General features: G+C 43.5%; 1 protein-coding gene and 1 long non-coding RNA gene across 3 annotated transcripts; one reads left to right on the top strand and one right to left on the bottom strand.

Annotated features, from left to right (window-relative positions):
- Positions 1 to 2,602: 2,602 nt before the first annotated feature.
- On the bottom strand, positions 2,603 to 13,114 carry LOC130127829 (ankyrin repeat and SOCS box protein 3-like). Of its 2 annotated transcripts, none has more exons than XM_056297551.1 (9): positions 12,688 to 13,114; positions 11,124 to 11,291; positions 10,914 to 11,023; positions 7,430 to 7,562; positions 7,053 to 7,230; positions 6,321 to 6,536; positions 5,027 to 5,293; positions 3,252 to 3,385; positions 2,603 to 3,125 (listed from the first exon to the last, which is right to left on the bottom strand). In XM_056297551.1, the coding sequence occupies exons 1-9, from the start codon at positions 12,887 to 12,889 to the stop codon at positions 2,974 to 2,976; spliced, it is 1,560 nt and encodes a 519-aa protein (XP_056153526.1). In that variant the 5' UTR covers positions 12,890 to 13,114; the 3' UTR covers positions 2,603 to 2,973. The 2 variants fall into 2 exon arrangements, with proteins under 2 accessions (XP_056153526.1, XP_056153527.1); XM_056297552.1 differs by having other exon boundaries at positions 2,603 to 3,087.
- Positions 12,758 to 22,765, top strand: LOC130127830 (uncharacterized). The gene is made up of 3 exons (XR_008811854.1): positions 12,758 to 12,803; positions 18,996 to 19,222; positions 22,683 to 22,765. It is a non-coding gene; the product is annotated as an uncharacterized LOC130127830 (long non-coding RNA).
- Positions 22,766 to 23,763: the final 998 nt, after the last annotated feature.

The raw sequence follows: 23,763 nt of genomic DNA, 5'->3' as shown, positions 1-23,763 counted from the left end.
TAACTTTTGAGATTGGTTTTCTGGTGTATTGTCATGTTTTTATTTTGTCTTGATTGTTCTTTGTCTGCCTGTTCAATAGTTTTTTTATGTATAGACCACGGCACTTCCGCGTTCGAACGTTAGAGCGGGGGGAGCTAGAGGGGGATAGAAGCCGGCAAGTTTGAACACGGTTTAAATGGCTAACTATGTCGCTACGTTGGCTGCTGCGGACAAGAACCGATATTTGCGAAAAATTCGCAGTATCGGTGGCCAGTGTCCTTTCAATCGAACAGGGGAATGGGTTAATAACCCCACTCGTGCATTACACCCTGAAATGACAAAAGGCAAAAATGAAATCACACATCATGACCTAGAGCAGCCATGGGGAAAAGACATAGGAACTAGGCTACATTTTCAACAAATGTTTGCATTTTATTCAATTATTACTTTTTACTGATGTAACCGGTTATTTTCTTGCCCGGTGCGGGATTCGATACGAGGTGTACTGCACCACAAGGCGACATCACTAACCGCTCGGCTAAAGGATGACAATAATAATGTGAAAACAATGTTTGCATTTTAACTGGGTAAGGGAGACCGGGGTAGTTACCCCTTGTTTCTAGGAAAGATAAACAAAATTGAGCATGTGACCAAATATTCAGGGGGGAGGGACCATTTTATGAGTTTTAATGGATAAAAATACATATGGGTTTGAAGAATGTGATCCAATTCAGACAGGTTTAGCTAACTGTGGAATTCCATATAGCCACCGGCTCAACCTGCGCCAGACCAAACTGTTCCAGGGAGGGAGGTGAGGGAGGGGTCAGAGCGGGTCTTAGAAAATATGAGTGGAGGAGGGAAGGCAAGGGGAGGGGAAGAGGGAGATGAATCAACCTACCCCGCAACTGAGTTTCACATCTAGCTGCTACAGGGTAGCTGAAGGGAGCCTGGCGAGGGAGACTACAGTGTAACTAACATTATGCGGGTTGTAGCCTAGCTAACTCGGCTACATCTCGTTCAATGTAGCTAGCCTATTACAGTGACTAAATTCGTTTTCCCATGTCATTCAGGAAAATCAACGATGAACTAACTGACCGCGATGGATGACACTGTGCTACGAGGCATGAGGATCGTTGTCCCTCATTCGTTACAAATCAGGGCTTTGTCACTGGCACATGAAGGCCATCAGGGGGTGGTCAAAACTAAGAAGTTGATCAGAGAGAAAGTCTGGTTCCCTGGCATTGACAGACAAGTAGAAACCATGATAGCTGGCTGCATCCTATGTCAGGCTGTTGTGCCTAATCACACACAAGAACCTCTCCGCATGTCTGAGCTACCATCGTCACCACAGGAAAAAGTTGGTGTGGACTTCTGTGGTCCATTCCCTTCTGGTGATTACCTTTTGGTGGTCATCGATGAATACTCCAGGTATCCAGAGGTAGAGATTCTGCAGTCCACGTCAGCCAGAGCCACGATCCCTAAACTCGACAAAATGTTCTCTACACTGGGAATTCCACTGGAGGTCAAAACTGACAACGGCCCACCCTTCCAAAGCTCGGAATATGCAGACTTTGCTACATACTTGGGTTTCAGGCATAGCAAGATAACTTAGATGTGGCCTCAGGCCAATGCTGAGCCTGAACGCTTCATGCGTACCCTTGAAAAGACCATACGTGCTGCCAACGTTGAAGGTCGCCCATGGAAACAGACTCCGTACGCGTTCCTCCGCAACTACCGTGCCACGCCTCACTGCTCAACTGGTATGGCGCCTGCAGATGTGCTGTTCGGTAGGCCCCTCGGGTTCAAGCTGCCTGAATCTCCTCTTCCCTTCCAGTCTCAGGCTGATGCAAAGCTACGACAAGCAGATGCAGTGGCAAAGAACAGGATGAAACACAATGCTGACAGGATGCACCATGCTGCGCCTTCGGCTGTGAAAGTAGGCGACAGGGTCCAGTGTCGACAAAAGAAGGAAGGGGAGCTATGCCCTGCTTACAGTCCCTGCCCATACAGGGTCATCGCCATCAAAGGCTTCATGGTGACAGCCAAACACGATGACCATGTCATCACCAGAAACTCATCCCACTTCAAGATCCTCCTGGTGGCTGAAAATCACCACTCTCAGCAATGTGGTTTAAAAGGCATGGACTGGACTCAAATCCACCCTGAACAAATCCCAGAGCCCTTAGCCCCTAACCCTTCTGGGCCACAGTCACCTGTTCAGATACCCAGTCAGAATAAACAGGAAGACCCCCGTCATACCTCACTGACTTTAAAGTGACTGACTAAAAGGTATAATGCAAGAGAAAGTTTGAGTTGGACTGGTTAATAGTTATTGTTTTAAAAAAAATGTAAGGAAAGGAGGGTTGTAATGTCCATGCTTTGTAACAAGTTCAGTAATGTTTCTGGTGTTGGGTTTTATGTTATTCTGGTCACTAGGGGGCGCTCTAAGTTAAGCGTTAAGCCCGGGAGTAGGAGGGTAAGGGGGGTGTATTAGTATGCCATGGCTAGCGGATACACCAGCAGATATACCGTTGTCGTTATACACGTTTCATTAAAGATTCTAAAACGCAGCTTCATGGTATTTGAGTTATCATTTAAAACTTTACAGATTCCTTATCAACTAGCTAATGTTAGGGCTTTCTATTGTAGTCTGGAAAACAGGCAATCCTTATTGCAATTAACAGACCCCTCCCCCCCAAAAAAAGATTTCTTGACTGATGAATTCATTTGTGTGGCGTGCAAGCACGGTATACAATGTAACACAAGCTTCCACAGAAAGTTACCTTGCAGTATGTATACTGTGACATATTAAGACAACTCTTTTACAAAAATGTAAAGATTATAAAACATTATATATGTATATATTACTTTTTTAAATCAATACCATTATCGTTAACGCATTTCAATAAAACCCCGCCTTTTATTCCCAGTATAAACAATGATCCAATCTGAACCAGAACATTTGGCTAATGGCTGAAAAGCTTTGACGCTCCATCATGGGGGTAAAATGTCATCAAACCGGAGACAGCTGTGTAATAGAGAGGGCACAGGGAGGCTCTCCACAATGTTAGTCCTCATCAACACATCTGAACCCAACACTTGGCGGATCTGTAGCCGACAAAGGTGGAAGAGAGAGGGAACACACTCTGCATACACACCATACATACAAACACACAATCATACACAATATATTAATTCACTTGTGTCCTCTTGGGCTTTTCAGAATCAACTTCTAACTCAGAAGCACGCAAATAGGAGTGTACTTTTCCAACCTTGGTGAGGGTGTGGTGTCCAGGTGTTGGACTTGAGTCGCTGCTCCATTATTTCTTTTAGCTGCTGGGATAGAGTTGACCAGTTCACAAAGTCCAGCAGGTAATTCAGCACCTTACCATCGACTGTCAGAAACCTAGTGTACCACAGCAACCACAACAATTGGATACTAAAAACATTTATCAGAATAACATATGAAAGATATATTCTGTGCATTTATATAAATTTATAAAAAAGTTCAAACAGTGTTTGTCTGATTTATTAACCCAATTTCCAATATTTTTAAGTGAACTTTTTAAAACAAAAAGAAATTATGAATCAGCTGAATTTCCATGAGCTGGTTTTAAACAATACAATCTCCTCATGTATAGGACTACACCATTAGCAATATTGTAAATAATTTTGAAGAATTGTTTTTGTTTAGCTTACAGACACCTATAATATGCCATAGTAACTGCACTGGTGCTGAAGATATCCAAATCCCATGAGCCACCTAAAGTAAAAGTCTCTGGTACTTTAATGTCAGTAACTTCCCAATCAAAAAACAAAACAAAACAACAACAGCCAAACCAGAGTTTTAGCTGCTGATGTTGTGCATGGCCATAAACTGTAATACACATTAAGGGGGACTCCCCAGCCCTCCGTGAATGGATGCAGATTATTCGTGTTTGTTCTTCATTTTAGTTTCTTATCCAAAATTCCCCTATGATATCATTTCAATAAGAAAACCTTTTATCATTTAGTAATTTTTTCTTGCGCCATGGGGTTTCGTCAAGCCCTCTGACTCGCGTGCACGTTAGACTCCTTCGGCCCTGTGATGGCCTTGCGACCTGACCAGGGTGTCTCCCGCCTGCCGCCCTATGACTGCTGGGATAGGCTCCAGCATCCCCGTGACCCTGAGAGCAGGATACGTAAGTGGTTTGGAAAATGGATGGATGGGATTCTCCCCAATTGTATCCAGCCAATTACCCCACTCTTCTGAATCCCGGTCGCTGCTCCACTCCCTATCTGACAGTGAGGAGTTTCGCCAGGGGGACGTAGTGCATGGGAGGATCACACTAGTCCCCCCAGTTCCCCCTCCCCCCGAACAGGCACCCCAACTGACCAGAGTAGGCACTAGTGCAGCGACCAGGACACATACCCACATGCGGCTTCCCACCCGCAGACATGGCCAATTGTGTCTGTAGGGACGCCCGACCAAGCTGGAGGTAACACGGGGATTCGAACCGGCAATCCCCGTGTTGGTAGGCAACGGAATAGATCGCCACGCCACCCGGACACCCTCATCATTTAGTAATTTTAAAAAACGATTAAAAGAATAGAAATTATGAAATGAAAATTATATTACAGGGGACATGGATTCTTCCCATTTTAAGTTAAATGCCCAGTTACGGCCTTGTTGTAATAACTGTTGGTAAAGGTTGTTTATAAGGAACTTTGCTTGTTCTTGAAAATCCCTGCAAACTGCCTTCATTTCCTGTGTTTGGACGCGATGCTGAAGATGGGAATCTGTATTACTTTTCCAGGGGAAGTCCTACAGGACAGTAACCCTTTAAATGAGCAAGTACAAAGCATTCACAAATTGCAAAGTCGTAGTTTGGCTATTGTGTTAAATATGCCCTGCCCTGTATCAAAAATGACATTTGTTTGCGTGTAAATCTTCAGAATTTTAACTTTGATAGCAAAGGTTTGACAATAAATTAATCCTAAATATTTTGACGTTGTAATGTGCAGCTTCTAATGTCACAGATAGTGACCGTATGTCTTTATGTCTTACAAGTCAGAGAGCAGGAACAGAGAGGGATCCAGGCCGCAGGTCAGAAGGGTGGGAAGCCAGTCGTCTGCCTCTGAATCGTGTTTGGCTGCCACACGCTGCAGCTTCTTCAGCTCCTTGGGAGTGAACAGCTCCGTCCTCTTCTTCTCTTTGCTGACTTTCTGCCTGTGCTCCAGGAGCGTGCTCAGAAACTCTGGTTCTATTAAAAACACGTCCCAGGAGTCCTTGGTCACCAACGCTCCTGCCTCTACCAGAAGTTCAACGGAACGGCTGTGGAAGCAGAAACGACATGGCTTTGTTAGTGACATTTAAAATTGAGTACAAAAAGGGTGTCCGGTGGCGTAGCGGTCTATTCTGTTGCCTGCCAACACGGGGATCGCCGGTTCGAGTCCACGTGTTACCTCCGGCTTGGTCAGGCGTTCCTACAGACACAATTGGCCGTGTCTGTGGATGGAAAGCCGGATTCCTGGTCGCCGCACTAACGCCTCCTCTGCTCGGTCAGGGCGCCTGTTCGGGGGGGAGGGGAAACTGGGGGGAATAGCGTGATCCTCCCACGTGCTACGTCACCCTGGCGAAACTCCTCACTGTCAGGTGAAAAGAAGCGGTTGGCGACTCCACATGTATCGGAGGTAGCATGTGGTAGTCTGCAGCCCTCCCCGGATCGGCAGAAGGGGTGGAGCAGCGACCGGGACGGCTCGGAAGAGTGGGGTAATTGGACAGGTACAATTGGGGAGAAGGGGGGAAATTCCAAAAAAAGGAAAAACATTTTGAGTACAAACCTGTTTCTTAAAAAATGTCATTAAAACTTTTTTTTTTGGTTAAACAAAAGGTCACATTTTGCTCAATACAATATTTACTGATTTTTCAGGTTTGCGACGTATTTTCCAAAAAGCGATGATCATAGTTATCTTTTCTAGTTATGGAAACAGGCCTGGGTTGATCACCACTATATTTGGCGATAGATTGATACTGCTGATGACAATCAACACTTGTAATTTAATGTGATGGCTGTACACAATATAATCTAGATAGATTAATACTGAATTTTTTTAACCCGCCCACCTCCAAGAGATTTGACTCAAGTTGAACTCTGGTTATCTTTGGCACAGACTACTAGTATTTAAACTGCACAGTGGTGAAATGGTGTTTTTGTTGCTTCAGGACCAGCAAGAATATGGCTAAGATACATCAGTCCCTTGCAGTAATTACTTGGCATACATATCATGCTGCTTAAACTGACTACATTTCAAAACACCTGAATTTCACTTCAGCCCCCCCAGTAGAGAACTTAAAGCACCTGTCAATGAGCTCATCCACTGCATAAGACAACGCTAAGGCGAGTGGTGAGTCTATGTCATAGACGTTTTTGCAGTCTTGGCCGTTGGGGTTGAATCCCTCCTTCAGCAATAGGTCCAGCATCTGAGGATTCTCCACAGCTTCGTACACTGGACTTACCATTCCCTTTCTGTGGTCAATGTTACGGTCTGTCACATCAATGAGGCTTTTCAGGATCCTGCCAGGACAGAAACACACAGATATACAGAGCAATGCTGTGTTAATAAGCAGCAACGCACTAAAACATGTCTTTTGAGACGTTAACTGCCAAGGATGAGATGAGACAATCTGGGTTATGATGTTAACATCCGAGTGCATTTGCAGGATTACTTATATTTAAAGTCACAATATTGGTGCTCACTGGTTTTTCTGGTGGTGGGAGTCTTTAGCGAGCGAATTGGATGTGTCGAGATGTTAGCACTCTTGGTCACACCATCCGATTTTACCATAGGAAAAGCATTTTATACACACATCTTGCGCTGATAAAATGGACATTTATGAGAAAGTTGTGACCACTTTTGTAATTGCTGTTCTGATGCCACTAGAAAGCGTTGTGTAGTATGCTGGAGGAGAAATGCGTGCCAACACAAAGGCTCAGAGCTGATGTATTTTTCACCTTCCACCTCTTAACTTTTGCAGAAGATGAAACATTCACAGAACTAAATAGATTTGATGCAAATGTATGTAAGCTTACTTCCCGTTTCCCAACTTGGCGGCCGTATGGATGGGGAGTTTTGGCCATAAACGGCTGCAAACAATATTTGGGTTGGCATTGTGCCTCAACAAGGTCTTCACGCAAGCCTCGGACTCATTCTTTGTTGCGGCCATCAGTGGGGTTGTGCAGTCGTCTAACTGGGTATTCACACAGGCACCTGCGAGTCAAACAAAAGGTCCTGGACATCAGGCATGACAGAAAACCCACACAGACACAATCAAGTCCCCTATTACTGCTGACGTTTCAGCGAGCAGGCTCCTTTCACCAGCAGCATTAATCGAGCCTGATGCTGTGCTTCTCTGGCTAGAGTAGATGCTTCTATTTGGAAGGAACTTTAGAGGGCGTATTGAGATTACCTGCATCAGCCAGGATTTCCAAGCAAATGTTGGAATCCTTCCTAGCAGCCAAAAACAGGGCTGTCTTTTGTTTATTGTCCCGCAGCTCTAAATGGCACAGAGGTACCAGAATGCGAACAATCTCACTGAGACCCTGAAAAGACAATAGACAGACAAAGAGAGCTAAAGTGATTCGACGCACATGTCAAAAGACATGCGTGTCTTCATTCTCACACAGATGTCCCACCCACCTCAAACCCGAATCATATTGACATCATTGACATGAGTGACGGTCAGTTTTTCTGGATCTAAACAGCAACTACACTGGACAATGAGGATTTTGCTTCCTGAATACTTCTGGGTAAACTTTATGGATTCTGGGCTGCTGATCACAAAAATCAGCTTAAAATTTTCCAATTACACACCGTTTTGTAGCAATAACCTATTTTTTTGTGATTTTCCATCATATTTTAAGTCTACTAGTGTATTGCCCACAAAGCAAGCTGTTTTGGTCAGTGCAGGCATGCTTGGGCAAGCACTTAGTGTAGGTGCTGTTGTCTTAGGCATACCTGGGCATGCTTAGTCAGGTTAGATGCTCGTAGACAGGCTGTAAAAGCTGCTCACATTTACAGATGCTGTTTGGACGCATGTTGATGCACATGTTCTTCAGGCAGTAGCATAGTGAGCATACTTAACAATAGAATTTATTATCTCCAGGAAGATTTAATGCAGCAGAAATAATACAGCTGTGATACATTCTGTTACACCAGTACCGAGTATACGCTTAAGGCTCAAAGATGCACCGTGACTGCACTTATTAAGAAAGCCTATGAGCTCTACTTCGGATGTAAAATTGGTGACCAAGAGAAACCCTGGGCTCCTCACATTTGTTGTGCATCGTGCAGTCAACCTGAGAGCTTGGCTCAGAGGTACTCGAAGTCGATGCCATTTGCAGTCCCAATGATATGGTGAGAACAGAAGGATCACATGATGGACTGTTACTTCTGTCTGACCAATGTATCTGGCTTTTCTACTAAAAATAAGAAATCTATTGAATACCCCAATCTGCCTTCAGCCATTAGACCAGTGCTACATGATGACAGTTTGCCAGCACCGAAGCCACTACAGGCATGGAGCCTAGAAGAGGCAGATGAAGATGCCCCAACGCATGAACCAGATGTGGAAAACGACACTGATCCAGATGTTGAACGCTTTATGCCTGGTTATCCTCATCTGATAATACAGCCAGAATTAAATGACCTAGTTAAGGACTTAGATTTGTCAAAAGCTAAAGCAGAACTCCTTGGTTCAAGATTGCAAGGATGGGGTTTGCTGTCACCTGGTACAAAAATGTCTATCTTTCGGAGCCGTCAAGAACATTTGACAAACTTCTTTACACAGGTTGACAACTTCTGTTTCTGCACTGACATTGATGGATTGTTCATGGCTTTGGGTTGTGTGCATGGCCCACAACAATGGCGTCCTTTTTTATAGATTCATCAAAGTTAAGCCTGAAAGCTGTCCTGTTACACAATGGCAATGTCCACCCTTCAGTAGCCATTGGCTATGCAGCACATGTGAAAGAAACCTACAATAACATGGACCTGTTGTTGAAATTATACAGTACAACAATTATGTCTGGAACATCTGTGGTGATCTAAAGGTATTGGCACTGTTACTAGGAACGCAGCTCAGATATGCAAAGTATTGTTGCTTCCTTTGTGGATGGGATAGCTATGCTAAAGAGTCACATCACATTAAAAAGAACTGGCCGCTCCGTAAGCATTTTGTTCCAGAGCAGAAAAGTGTGGCACATAGACCACTTGTCGACACAACAAAGATATTTCTGCCTCCTCTTCAAATAAAACTCGGATTGATGAAAATTTGGTGAAAGCAATGAACAAAGAAGGTGATGGATTTTGTTATATGAGACAGATGTTTCCAAGAATAACCGATGCCAAGATTAAGGAAGACATTTTTGTTGGTCCACAAATCTGACAGGTCATCAATGACAGGAAGTTAGAAGATCTGCTAGCGGGGCCAGAGAACATAACATGGAAGGCATTTAAGGACGTTGTTGAGAATTTTCTTGGCAACTACAGAGCATCAAGCTACACTGAGCGGCTTGACAACATGCTTAAAGCATACAAAACCACGAAGTGCAACATGTCATTGGAAATTCACTTTCTGCATTCACACTTGGACTTCTTCCCTGCTGGTCTTGGTGCGGTCAGTGATGAACATGGTGAAAGGTTTCACCAGGACATTGGGACCATGGAAAAGAGGTATCAGAGCAACTGGAATCCATCCGTGCTGGCCGACTATTGTTGGACGCTGACACGAGAGGCACCAGATGCTGAGTACAAATGAATATCAGCTGCAAGACATTTTAAGCTCAGTTGAACTAACACAATGTGTCAGCGTCATTATGCGAGTAACAATAAAAGTTATTTTAATGTTTCTCCAAATTCCTACGTGATACAGCAAACCTGAAATTATTGTTTTGTTCAGCTTGACATTTTTTCAGGAAGCAAAACGTTTGAAAAAAAATTTGCTGTCAATGACATCAAGATGACAAACTTGTCATCTTTCTCTTATAGCTATTAGAGAAAGATGACAGTTTGTATTCATCCGGGGGCGTCCGGGTAGCGTAGTGGTCTATTCTGTTGCCTACCAAAATGGGGATCACTGGTTCAAATTCCCGTGTTACTTTCGGCTTGGTCAGGTGTCCCTACAGACACAATTGTCCGTGTCTGCGGGTGGGAAGCTGGATGTGGGTATGTGTCCTGGTCGTTGCACTAGCGCCTCCTCTGGTCGGTCAGGGCGCCTGTTCAGGGGGAAGGGGGGACTGGGGGGAATAGCATGATTCTCCCACGTGCCACATCCCCCTGGTGAAACTCCTCACTGTCAGGTGAAAAGAAGTGGCAGGCGACTCCACATGTATCGGAGGAGGCATGTGGTAGTCTGCAGCCCTCCCCGGATCGGCAGAGGGGGTGGAGCAACAACCGGGAGGGCTCAGAAAATAGGGTAATTGGCCAAGTGCAACTGGGGAGAAAAAGGAGGGGGGGGGGAACTAAAAAAAAAAAGTTTATATTCATCCATCCATCCATTATCCAAATCGTTTATCCAGCTCTCAGGGGCATGGGGATGCTGGAGCCTATCCCAGCAGTCACTGGGTGACAGGCGGGGAGACACCCTGGACAGGCTACCAGGCCATCACAGGGCTCACACACACACACACACACACACACACACATATTCACACCTAGTTTGTAGTCCTTCTTCTAAAAATGATACTTTCTTGTCCCTCTCCTTGGCACGAGTCTCTCATTGTAACACCACAGGGCACCATCTCCCTGACCTTTGAACTTCAACTGCAATTTTAACTTTGGTGGTTGAGGGAGTCCTTTTCTGCTGTAACCCTTCTTGTGAAATCACTCTGGATGAGGGCATTGTCAAAATACCCAAAACACTTGAACATGTGCATTTAAGTGATTCCACTTACCAGTGCAACAGCATCATGAAGACAGGACCGATGTTTGAAATTTGTGGCATTGACATCTGCCCCCTTTCTGATGAGCACCTTAACCATATCCAAGTGACAATTTGATACAGCTGCACACAGATATATACATTTAACATCAGATCGACTAAACACACAATGACAGTAATACAGAGGATTATTTTCATGTCTCAGTGAGGGCCTGCATGTTACCGTGATGGAGAGGAGTGAGTCCTTCTCCATCTTTGATATTGATCTTACTGCCTGCATTCAGCAGCAGTTTGACAATGTCTACATGGCCTTTGGCGGCAGCGAGTGACATCGCATTGCATCCCTGAAGAGCCTTTTTGTTTACATAGTCGACCATGTCGCTGTAGCAGCCTGTGAGAGACAGAGAGAGGGCAAATGAGGGAGAGAGGATCTTCAAAATTACTGCTACAAGTATTATTATTCATAACTTTTTATTAGCTTGTCCTTGCTTTTGATTAATATGCCATTTATGCTGAATGTGCTTTGGCGGTACAAATGCATCATTTTGTCATGGCAATAAAGCTAATTAAACTGAAACTGAATGAGACAAACACACAGCAACATATACAGGAATAAGAATTGGACAACGAGGGCTAGGCCTTAAAATGAGTTTAAGAGCACTAAGTTTCAGAGAGGGCAAAGACTGAAAAAAGACACCGCTTTTTGCATCAGTGTTAAAATAAATGGGTGGAAATGTTCAGTCACACGTCCACCAGTCTCCGTTGCTGTAAAGGAAAGGTGTTTCACTACTTGGCACACCAGGGGCGCGCGCGGGCACAAATTAGGCCTTTGCGGGACACGTGGCAAGTATTACCAGTCCACAGATAGTTTAACTCAACGCTTCCGAAGTCCCCTTGAGGGAAACGAAGGCCACGCTTGTGTTAGAATATCTCTCTCGAAGATCCCATCTGAAATTGCCCAGGGCAGAGGGCGCGTGTCCTCCACTCCTCCCCCTCTGGTAGGCGCTACAGAGCACTGTACGCCAAAACAACCGGATACAAAAAGTTGCTTTCCATGGGCAGTCGTTCAAACGGACGCTTAACGTTGTCGAATAAATCCGCACAATTTTGTATACACTGTAGTTTACCTTGTACGTATACGGGCGCGCTCTGTCACGTCCATCTACCTCCGGGCATGTGTGTAAAGTAGCTTGCTAACATCTATTTCGGCATCTGTCATATTGTGGAGAATTCGGGGGACAACGCAACCGCAGGAACTGCCGCGGCCGGGACGCGAACCCGTATCGCCCGCACCGCAAAAGGCATCGCTAACCACTCGACTACAGGGTCAGACCCGCCGAACAGCGGCCAGCGTGTCTACTAACCCATGCACGTTACACTATGTTCTTTGCGCCATTGCACTTTATCACCTCTTATTTCGCATATATATCTGAAGACTGTTGTGTTGTCGTGCGTGTTGTTCTGTGTTAAGCACACTTTGAGAACTTCCATGGATGCGCAAACAAACCCACATGGCAGATCTGCGCAAGTGATCGGAGAAAGAGAAAGAGAAAGCGAAAGCGAAAAAGAAAGCAAACAAGGCAGCGAAAGAAATCAGCCCCGGCGTGGAAAAATAACCCGAGGGAGAGACATAATAATCATAATAATAATAATAATAATAAAAAAGAAATCAAGCGAAACAACGGGGAAGATGTGTGTGTGTGTGTGTGTATGTGTGTGTGTGTGTGTGTGTGTGTGTGTTGGGGGTTGTCAGCAGAGCGCAGTCAATTGCGTGAAAGATATCTTACAAAACTTGCTGAGGAGCTCTCGTATACATCCGATGTTGCCGGCCTCGGCCGCCTCGTGCAAAGGGCTGCGGCCGAGGCCGTCGGTGCTCAGCTGGCTGTGGCCGTTGCGCATCAAGGTACGCAGCAGGTCCCGCTTCCCCTCCCGCGCTGCCCGGTGGAGCAGGTAAGCGTCGGCGACCGCGCCCGGGTCCGCCTCGGTCATGATGGACGCGCTCCTCGCTCCTCCCCACACCGCTAAAACAAAAACAACAAAAACAAACGTTTCGGTAAATCGCCGAGAGGCCGAAAGTACGAGAAGGATTTTACGCTCGGAACAAGGAAGCGCCGGGAGCGCCGGGGATGTTTGGACGGCCGCCTCCTGACCGGCCAGGGCGACGAAGTTCAGCGTAAACGCTGGCTGGATAAATAAACGGCAAGACGCGTAAAGTCCCGGTGGTTTTTTCACGACGTCAAACCCCGCCCGCTTTACAGCAGACTTTCAACTTTAACCACATTCCCCTCCACACACACACACACATATATACACACACACACATATACACACACATATACACACACACACCCTAACAGCGGATCAGTTTTGTTTTGATGAGCCCCGGTGTCTTTCAACTGATGGAAAACACCCCCTGACCCGGTGTAGTCAGGACCGAAATGGGAAAAAAACACTCTAGAAAATGAGGTGGTAGGCATTTTAGGGTAAAAGTGTTTCCTTGGTTGTTCCTAAAGTAGTTTTTTTTGTGCTGAATCCACTTCTGCCGGATGCCAAGCTGCACAAGTTACGGTTTAGTCATCACTATTGATTAATTAGCTTAATTATTGATCAATCGCCCCAACATTAGAAATGGCTATAATTTTCCCATTTGTTAATATTTAATATATGATTGTGTTGTGTCATTGTAAAGGGGACCTTCTAGGCTTTCATTTAAGCCCATGGTTGTATCTTTCTGACAAACACAGAGGTCACATGACCTCTTTAAACCATAAATTACACACATTTTCCCACAATTTTCGCCTAAACTATATAGTTTCTTTTATCCCCGTGGGGTCAAGGGATATCAGGGACCCAAAATTCAACAACTTCAATACTTAACGGCCTCTGTGGATTCAGGAAATGTATAATATACCCATACTATTTCTTTGTGAGAGGTTATTGTGAGCCTTAAAGTAGCAGTAACAGGCTCATGCCCGTTCACCTCCATTCATTCTTTAGACTAGTATTACATAAAAACTACCAAACCAATTTTCACTAAACTTTGTGGAGGTGTGTATCATGGTCCACCTTAAAACCATTTCCATTTTGGGCCTGATCCAACCCACAGGGCCAGTCCAAGTGCCACCCAAACATGTCCGACGGCCGCCCATTCACCCCTATTCATTTTTGGACCAGGATTTCATGAAAACTCTCAGACCAATTTTCACGAAAGCTGGTGAAAACATGTAACATGGTCCAACTTAGAACCCATTCCATTTTTACACACTCAATAACTGCAACCGAGCGCACCACAAATCCACCAACAATCTAAGCAACCAGCAAGACGACTTAACGTCAACATTACTGCAGACCAGTTCAGAAGACTTGACGTTACAGCAGACAACTGTCAAATAGGTATGATGCTGCCAGTTGGTATTTCTACTGTTGTTGATGTTATACTTATTTTATCTGAATTCATGTATTCATTGATGAAAACATTAGCTAATCTTAGCCAGGAATTTTTGACAACTCTAATCTTGATGGCAAGGAAAATTTAGCTAGCTAGCATTAACTGAACGGATATTTTATGTGCTTCCTCAACTAAACCACATCATATAGGCTAGTTTAAAAGTTCTGTTGCAAAAACCTGACAAACCTTTTATTTTAACTGTAATAATGTTGTAAGTCAATGAGGTTATTTTGGAATAGCTAACATTACCTAGTTCACTAAATAAGCTAACATTAGCTAATCTTAGCCAGGCATTTTGACAACGCCAATCTTGATGGCAATGAAAATGTAGCTAGCTAGCATTAACTGAATGGATATGTTATGTGCTTTGTGTCCTCAACTAAACCACATCATATAGTTTAGACATTTTGTTGCAATAACCTGATAAACCTTTTAATTGTAATAAACTGTACAGGGTCAATTTGTTTGAGCATACATTTGTGTTGTCTTTATTATCCAGTAGCCTACACTGATTAAAAGACTGTACGGAGATGACCAGAGACTCACCACCAAAACACAGAACACAAAAAGGTAACCTCAGCCTGTAATATATCAGCTCTGACCTTAAGGTCAGGAGAAGCACACAAGAGATGTGTATGATTATGCTGAACTGCTGTGACAGTTATTTACACCCCTACAGGTCATGGTGTGGTGGTCAACAAGACAGGAGATCCTGGTCTGAAGGTTAGGAGTACATGAGGTTATGGTGCTGGAGTCAAGACAAAAAGAGGTAAATTCACTTGTTAAATTACCTGTTGAATTTGTGAACATTATTTATACCTTGGTTTAAACTTCCAAACCAAGACTAACTGCCAATAAGCAGTATCCATTTTAAAGGGTCTCAATTTTTCTTTCAGGATAACTTCAGAGCCTAATCATGGAAGCTGCTGCCAATCTCAAGAGGACTGGCCACTTCCCATATTCTGAAGAATGTCTCATCTGTCAAGAGAGAACAAAAGAAAGGTTAAAACAACTTGGACAACAGTGACTTGAGACATTAAAATGTTCTTCTGAGAAAAGAGACAAACTGCGTGACAGAGAATACAGGCCAGTAATCGAGCGAATCAAAGAAATATCAACAGATAATCTGCTGTGGTGTCACAAAACATGTTTCTCATCATTCACAAGCAAGACTAAAATCGAACGTCTACGAAAGAAAATGTCAAAATCCAGACCAGAAAGCTGTCAACCAAGCACATCTATGTCAACCAGCACCCCAATGCTGCGAAGCTCAAGGAAATCTGTAAATTGGGATCTTTGCATTTTCTGCCAAGAAACAAACGTGAAAAAGGGAATGTCATCTGTGACGTCATTTGAAGTAAGTGATTGCATCCTAGATTTGTCCAAGTACGACCCAGAGATCCTTGTGCGTCTAGCAGGTATAAGTGACCTTGTCGCAGCAGAAGCAAAATACCACCTACACTGCCGTAGGAGGTTTGAGCGAAATGCATCAATGACCAAAGAAAGAGCCCAAAAAACAGATATTGCTTTTGAATGGCTTATCAGTGAACTCAGAATCTGTAAAGAAGGGGCTTGTCTTTTAACTTTCAGAAGTGTGGAACAGGTACTATGAATTAGCACAAAAAGCCAATGTTGAAGTACCAGCATCGTTTCAAAGCAGAAGAGCTACATTCAATGAAAAACTTCAAATACATACACAGGACTCATATGACTTTATCGCTGTACCCAACCAATATGTGTTACTTGTTCCCAAGAAGTTTGTACATGTGCCGATAACAGATATCATGTCGGAGGAAGACAAAGAAGAAGCGTCTCACACAATCCCTACATATCAGTCTCCTGTTGAGGGATTCCGGGAGTTGGTACATGTAGCATTAAAACTAAGAGAAGACATACTGGCACATCCCAAGTATACTGGATTTGAAGTCAATGAGGAGGAAAGGATAACCTGTGTTCCCAAAAGTGTTTTCATGTTCATCCGGTTGATGTTTGGTGGCCAGAGCCTTTTGGGAGAAAACACATATGATGGAGAAGACATCACCTTGGACAGGAAAGAAGCTGATATTCAAACAAGAGTTCTGAGCATGGCCCAAGATCTTGTTTACAATGTGACTGGAGGGACACACTGGACACTGAAGCATGTGGGTCTAGCCAGTACCTTGCACCAGGCAACACGATCAAAGGAACTGGTCAAACTGTTTCACACTGCAGGACACACAATCAGCTTGATGCAGGTTGACACTGCTCTGGCAGAGAAAACGCTACAAGACTGCCACCCACCAGAGATGCTCTGAACTTTCACATTCAGCGTGTGCACTTCCAGACTTTGGTCTGGCGCCAGGCCCACTTGCAGTACCTGGTGCTGCCACCCCCTGAAAATATGGGATGGAAGATGAAGGACAATGTGCTTGTTCCTCAACTCATGTCTCTGCCTGCAGTTCCAGATGCCTGTGAGGAGCTAGTGACCTGTGGCTGCACAACTGGATGCAAGACAGCCCGATGCGGCTGCAAGCCAAACCCATGCACTGCATCTTGTCAGTGCCGAAAGTCAAGTGACCTTTGCATGAATATGTAATGCACTGAAGAAAATAAAAAATGTGATCACAAAAAAATGAATATGTAATGCACTGTTGTTTTGATTCGATCATTACTATCCATATTTGTAATTAGTGGCCATGTTCAGTGAATTTTATTAATTAAATGGATGAAAAATGTTTACCTGGCCTATGATTATAATTGCATTAGTATTAGTAATATTATCATTATATCTAGACAATTGGTGTGGTAGTTTTTATGTAATGCTAGTCCAAAGAATGAATGGAGGTGAATGGGCATGAGCCTGTTACTGCTAATTTAAGGCTCACAATAACCTCTCACAAAGAAATAGTATGGGTATATTATACATTTCCTGAATCCACAGAGGCCATTAAGTATTGAAGTTGTTGAATTTTGGGTCCCTGATATCCCTTGATCCCACGGGGATAAAAGAAACTATATAGTTTAGGCGAAAATTGTGGGAAAATGTGTGTAATTTATGGTTTAAAGAGGTCATGTGACCTCTGTGTTTGTCAGAAAGATACAACCATGGGCTTAAATGAAAGCCTAGAAGGTCCCCTTTACAATACCAAACAACCATATATAGAATATTAACAAATATGAAATTTATAGCCATTTCTAATTTTGGGCGATTAATCAATAATTATGCTAATTAATCAATAATTATGACTAAACCGTAACTTTTACAGCTTGGCATCCGGCAGAAATTGATTCAGCACAAAAAAAATACTATAGGAACAACCAAGAAAACACTTTTACCCCAAAATGCCTACAGAGTTCCAGAATTCTGAGGTTACAGCCCGGACTAGTGGCAAATACGGTTACTTTTAGGACTCACTCCAAGCTTCCTGACTCGCCTCTTTAATCATTCTCGCTCTCGACAGTATTATGGCAGTGACAATGTGATGTCTTCACTTTGACTTTAATGATGAGGCTGTCCGGGATTCATATTAACAGTTTATTCAATAACGTACATGTAGTACCGCCGTCCACCCTCCCTCAGGCTGCAGCCATTACCTTCTCATGACGTAAACCAGCTTCTTCCTCGTCGTCTTCGTCTTCTTCTCTCAGTTTACTTGCGGATCGCAAACAACTTTAAGGTGCACACCGCCACCTACTGTCCCAGAGTTTAACATCATGTAATTTTACCCTATTTCTTGAATTCTACCCATCAACCTTGTGTCACTTAAGTAAATAGTGCCTTCCTGGTGATTTTAATCCCCCCCCCCTCCCTCTGTTCCCAGTATCCCCATCAGATTCCACTCCCGTCCCGCCTCTCGGGCTTTATCCTGCAACCTTTCTCTTTCCACTTCATAATGCTACAATGTAATATTACATGTTCAGCGTTTTCTTTAACGGCACAGTTCTCACACTTATCGCTGTCCCTTTCTCCCATTATAAACAAAGTGCCATTTAATCCTGTGTGATCCAGTCTTAGTCCTGTAATAATGATTTTCTTCCTTCTGTTCCTTTCTTTGTAGTTCTTTGTTACGACAAATTTTTTTATTTTGTAAAAACCCCCTTCCTTTCTGGTCTTCCGCCCACCTTTTCTGCTATATCTCCATTCCTTTCCTCTTAATCACTGCTTTTCATTCTCCTGTTCCAAGTGGAACTGATACTGTTCTTTCCTTTTGCAAAGCTGTCTTGCTAGTTTATCTGCACACTCATTCCCTTTCAGTCCCTCGTGTGCTGGTACCCAACAGAATTGTACATCTACAGTATACTACCTCTGTGTAGTCTTAGCAAATTATGGTAAATTTCAATAATTAAATCTTCTCTGGCAGTTTTTGCTGACTGTAAATTTTCCAAGACTGCCATTGAATCTGTACATATCACCACCCTATCAGGTCTGACCTCTTCAACCCACTGTTACCCAATAATGACTGGCACTATTTCTGCTGATAACTGGTCAGATATGCTTTTGGAAATAGATATTTTAAACTCAGGGACATACACATCAATTCCCACACATTCCCGTTTGCTCTTGGAACCATCTGTGTAGATTTTGAGATAACTGTGATGACTATTTCTCAAGTACACACTTGTTTGATTTCCCACTTCATTCACTGACCATTCTCTTTTCTTTTCCAGAATACCTGTGTCTATCTTTACTTCTGGGAGCAGCCAAGGGGGTACGCTACTACACGGGGTGGACCTGGTGAATTCTAAGGCCTCCACTCGTATATGTCCTCGCTCTTTCATCTCTTGCCCACCCAAACCCATACATCTGGAACTTGGAATATTCCCAACAACCCCGTATCATCTTCTTTGTAAGGTTTTCTTCCCCGCTTCCTTTTAATCTGACCCAATATGCAAGTGTGAGTTTCTCTCTTCTTAACTCCAGTGGTGTCTCTCCTGCTTCTATTAGTACTGCATTACTGGGAACTGACTTAATAGCTCCTATATATATTTGTAGTACTCTATACTGTAGTCTAGCCACTTTTTTTGCAATGATGTTTTTGCTGCTGCTCCATATACTATACATCAATCCATCCAGTCCATTTCTTTCCCATTATCTCTATTAGTTAGACAAGACCTGTTCTTTACTTGATTATTTTCATCTGTGAAAAGGCCATCTCATAGAGATATGTTGATCCAAAGTATGCCTTCACCTTAAGTGCACCAGATGAAAGGAGGGGGAACTTTTCAGTGTTTACAAGACCCCTAAAGACCCTGTCTCTTGATCTTCCTTTCAACCCGATGTCATTTTGCAAATCAGTTATCTCCATGTCAGCTCTGACTGATAAAGCAAATACTTGCTGGAATTTTGTGGACACTTCCTCAATCTCGATGGGGAGGAAAGGGTTATAAATAAATGCAACAACTTCCCCTATGTCGTTTAACACCCGAAAACGCCCGTTGAATGCGTATGCCAGTTTCTCTAGGTGGGTGCAGAATTCTTGCAGGAGAAAAGCATCTTTGGTTCCGATGTTTTGTGACATTTTCTCTAGGTTTGGGAAGTGCACCAGCCATCCATTCCTCAGCTGAGAGGCCCACGCACCCATCTTGGCCTTAAAGTGCTACATGTGCCACGTCGTTGTCTTTTCCCTGAAGCTCATAGTTGAGCTTGTTCAGTTTTGCTGTTATGTCGGTGAGGAAACCTAAGTCTGGCAGCCATGCTTCATCAGACAGTTCCTAATGCTCCTCATTTTGTGTGTCTCCAGAAATGATCTGATCTCAGGCAGCAAGTCAGCAAATCGCTGCGGTACTTTCTCATGACTCAACCACCTTACGCCAGTGTGGGGAATCAAGTCACCATACGTGGCATCAAGCTCATCTAATAAAGATTTAAACAAGCGGTGCTGAAGTCCTTTTGCACGAATCGAATTAACAATCATAACGACACCTGTCATGACATGAGACAAGTCCACTACTTTACTAGCCAGTGCTTGCTGATGGATCGCACAGTGGTAGTTCACAAACTTGGGGAAATTGGGATCACGACGGCACAGTGCAACGAAGCCCGAATGCACCCCATGCTTTGCCGGGGTTTGTAGTCTCAAGCCATGTGCTGGCCTTTCACTGCATCTTTCCCTGTAAACCAAGGAAACCTTGTTCTGACAGGTTTTCGTTGTTGTCATGGAAATGATGCCACCAGTGAAGGACAGGTAGGCTATATTCAGTGTAAGGGATATTATGAATAAACAAATTTCATTTATTCTGTTATTTTATTTTATGTAACCATTTTCGTTTTTTCCCTGTATACATACATATCTGCATGGATGTTTTTTGAACAATTCCCGGTTTCATGTCAAAATATTACTGAACGGTCAAAACCCCGGGAATGGGCTAAAACATCAGAAGAAGAAAAATAAATTCTAAAAGGTTTTTTCTATAATGCCTAACATGGTTTTAGTCTCTCTCTTCTGGCTGTGATATTGCCATTAGTCAGGAAAGTGTTAGAGATCTTTTAAAACGGGTAAACGTCAGGAAGACCCCTGGTCCAGATCACATTTGGGGATGCACATTATGATACTGTGCTGACCAGCTTCGCGGTGTCCTCCACCATCTCTTCCAGATGTCGCTTGATGTAACCAAATCCCTGCTATCTGGAAATCCTCTACTGTGATGCCTGTCCCAAAGAGCACCAATCCTAGGCAACTTAATGATTTTAGACCAGTTGCGCTAACATCATTCATAATGAAAATCCTTGAGAAATTTGTTTGAAACCCCGTTTTTTCAACTGTGGATGGAAAACTTGATCCGCTGCAATTTGCTTACCAGGCAGGAAAGGTGTGGAGGATGCAAAACAAATACTTAATAAACCTGTATAACTACTTGGAAAAGCTGCAAGCCCATGCCAGACTTTTGTTTGCTGACTTTTCATCGGCATTCAATACGATGCAGCTGCATCTTTTAATAGACAGGTTGCTATGTGGTTTCAATTTGCCTCACAGCTTGTGTTGTGGATCTTGGACTTGTTGACTGGCAGAGAGCAGAGGATATCTGTAACTGGCTGTCTCTCAGACTCTGTAGCGATATATCCACAGGCTCACCACAAGGACGCGTCCTTTCGCCCTTACTGTTTATCATGGACACTGATGGATGCAGGAGCACTCAGGAGGGCAGCTATTTGGTCAAATTTTCTGACAACACTGCATTGCCAACCCTTCTCCACGGTTCAGAATCAGTCCATGGGAATACTCTCACTGATTTTATTTCTTAGTGTGATAACAACTTCTTGGACTTAAATGTTTCTAAAACCTAGCAAGTGACTATTGATTTTAGACGTAACAGAGATGCAGCCAGAGTGTGCATCATGCATAATGAAAGTGTGGACATGGTACATCATACAGGTATTTGGGCGCTATCATCGATGAGCACCTTAAATTTGATGTGAACACTGAGGCTACTGTGAAACGGGGGGCAACAGAGAATTCCCCCTCTGCATACACTAAATTCCTTTTCTGTCAGTCCTGTCATCCTCTGTCGCTTTTATCATTCTTTTGTTGAGAGTCTTCTGAGTTTTTCTTTTATCTGCTGGTTTCACAGCCTCATGGTAAAAGGCCGAAACAGCCTGAACAGCATTGTTAACATCTGTTCTAAGCTCGCCAGAGGGAAACAAAGAGATCTGAATTCTTTTGGCAACCAACAAATCCTCCAGAAAGCAGCAAGTATTTTGGCTTCGGATAAGCGGTTTGGATAATGGATGGATGGATGGATGGATGGACGGACATGTTCTAGCAAGTGAATTTTCTCTGTTGCCGTCAGGGCCTCATTACGTTTTACCTGCTCGTAAAACTAACCGTTATTCTAAATCACTCATACCTGTTGCAACTCCATTATTAAATGCTCCATAGTGTTCTTTTATCAGATTGTTTTATTGTCTTTATCAGGTTTATATTATTGTGTGCTTTTATAGAGTTTATTCCACATTTAGCTCCCTGGGGTGTTATTCTGTATTGTTTGTGGTATTTGTTTGTTTGCATGTTACTGTGTTTTGTGTTCACAAGGTTCTCCAAACAAATTGCCCCTTGCGGGATCAATAAAGTTGTTTGTAGTCTTGTAGCTCTAACATGATTTTAGTTTGAACTTGTACACATGTGAAGTAGACAAAATGAAAATAACTCTTTTTCACAAAGACTTTTCTGGAGGGAATAAATATCCCTGTAGTTGAAGAACTGCCCATCAACTGTTGCCACAGTAAATTTAGTGGGTGGGCAAGTATGGAAGATGTTTTGGAAGTTCATATGGAAAATGGTGCCCAATAATCACATATACACTATCTGACAACTGCTTATGACTGTATGCATTTGTGAATTTGTCTTTTCCCTGCAGCATCAGAACTCCTGAAGTTCAGAGTCACAATTCACCAGCCTACACGGGACAGAATCTTCACCTTTGCCACGCGTAGATTACAGGGAACATTTGAAATTACAAATAGAAAATTAAAATGTTCTTTTAATTCTATTAATAAAAATATTTCTAAATTCATATATACAGATTTAGTGCATATTTTACATGGTTCTGTATTACAAAGATGTGTGTACGTATATGATGTGTATTGAATTAAAAGGAGGCAAGAAAAATAACATTCTGTTGATTCCAACAAACAAAATATATCCTGAATAATATATTCAGGTAAATCAAAAGAGCACAGATGTAATATGGAATACATATGTGTGAGTGAGAGGGAGGACAGTGGAATGGTGAGGATGCAAGGAGTGAAGGTGACGAAGGCGTTTAAATACTTGGGGTCAACTGTCCAAAGTAACAGGGAGTGCAGAAGAGAGGTGGAAAAAGAGAGTGCAGGCAGGGTGGAGTGGGTGGAGGAGAGTGTCAGGAGTGATCTGTGACAGAAGGGTGCCAGCAAGAGTTAAAGGGAAGGTTTACAAGATGGTACTGAGACCAGCTATGTTATATGGTTTGGAGACAGTGGCACTGATGAAAAGACAGGAGGCAGAGCTGGAGGTGGCAGAGTTGAAGACGATAAGATTTTCACTGGGAGTGACGAGGGAGGACAGGATTAGGAATGATTATATTAGAGGGACCGCTCAGGTTGGACGGTTTGGAGACAAAGCAAGAGAGGCAAGATTGAGATGGCTTGGACATGTGTGGAGGAGAGATGCTGGGTATACTGGGAGGAGGATGCTGAATATGGAGCTGCCAGGGAAGAGGAAAAGAGGAAGGCCAAACAGGAGGTTTATGGATGTGGTGAGGGAGGACATGCAGGTGGCTGGTGTGACAGAGGAAGATGCAGAGGACACGAAGAGATGGAAACGGATGATCCGCTGTGGCGCCCCCTAACGGGAGCAGCCGAAAGTAGTAATAGTAAGTTAAAAGAGCACTGGACTGTGATGGTGTGGGCAACACATAGAATTACTAAATTTAGGGGGAGTCTGGGTGGTGTGACGGTCTA

The sequence above is a fragment of the Lampris incognitus genome, chromosome 17, assembly GCF_029633865.1.
Source record: "Lampris incognitus isolate fLamInc1 chromosome 17, fLamInc1.hap2, whole genome shotgun sequence".
Taxonomy (NCBI): domain Eukaryota; kingdom Metazoa; phylum Chordata; class Actinopteri; order Lampriformes; family Lampridae; genus Lampris; species Lampris incognitus.
The sequence above is the reverse complement of the archived record's forward strand: the minus strand, read 5'-3'. Positions and strand labels throughout refer to the sequence as shown.

Bases quoted from the DNA above. Each gene is read 5' to 3' on its own strand.
- LOC130127829 (XM_056297551.1), bottom strand. From the start codon at position 12,889: ATGACCGAGGCGGACCCGGGCGCGGTCGCCGACGCTTACCTGCTCCAC. The intron at 11,024-11,123 runs GTAACATGCAGG...ATCTGTGTGCAG, and splicing joins ACTCACTCCTCTCCATCACG to CTGTATCAAATTGTCACTTG. The intron at 3,126-3,251 runs GTTGGAAAAGTA...GTGTGTATGCAG, and splicing joins GACACCACACCCTCACCAAG to AGTGTGTTCCCTCTCTCTTC.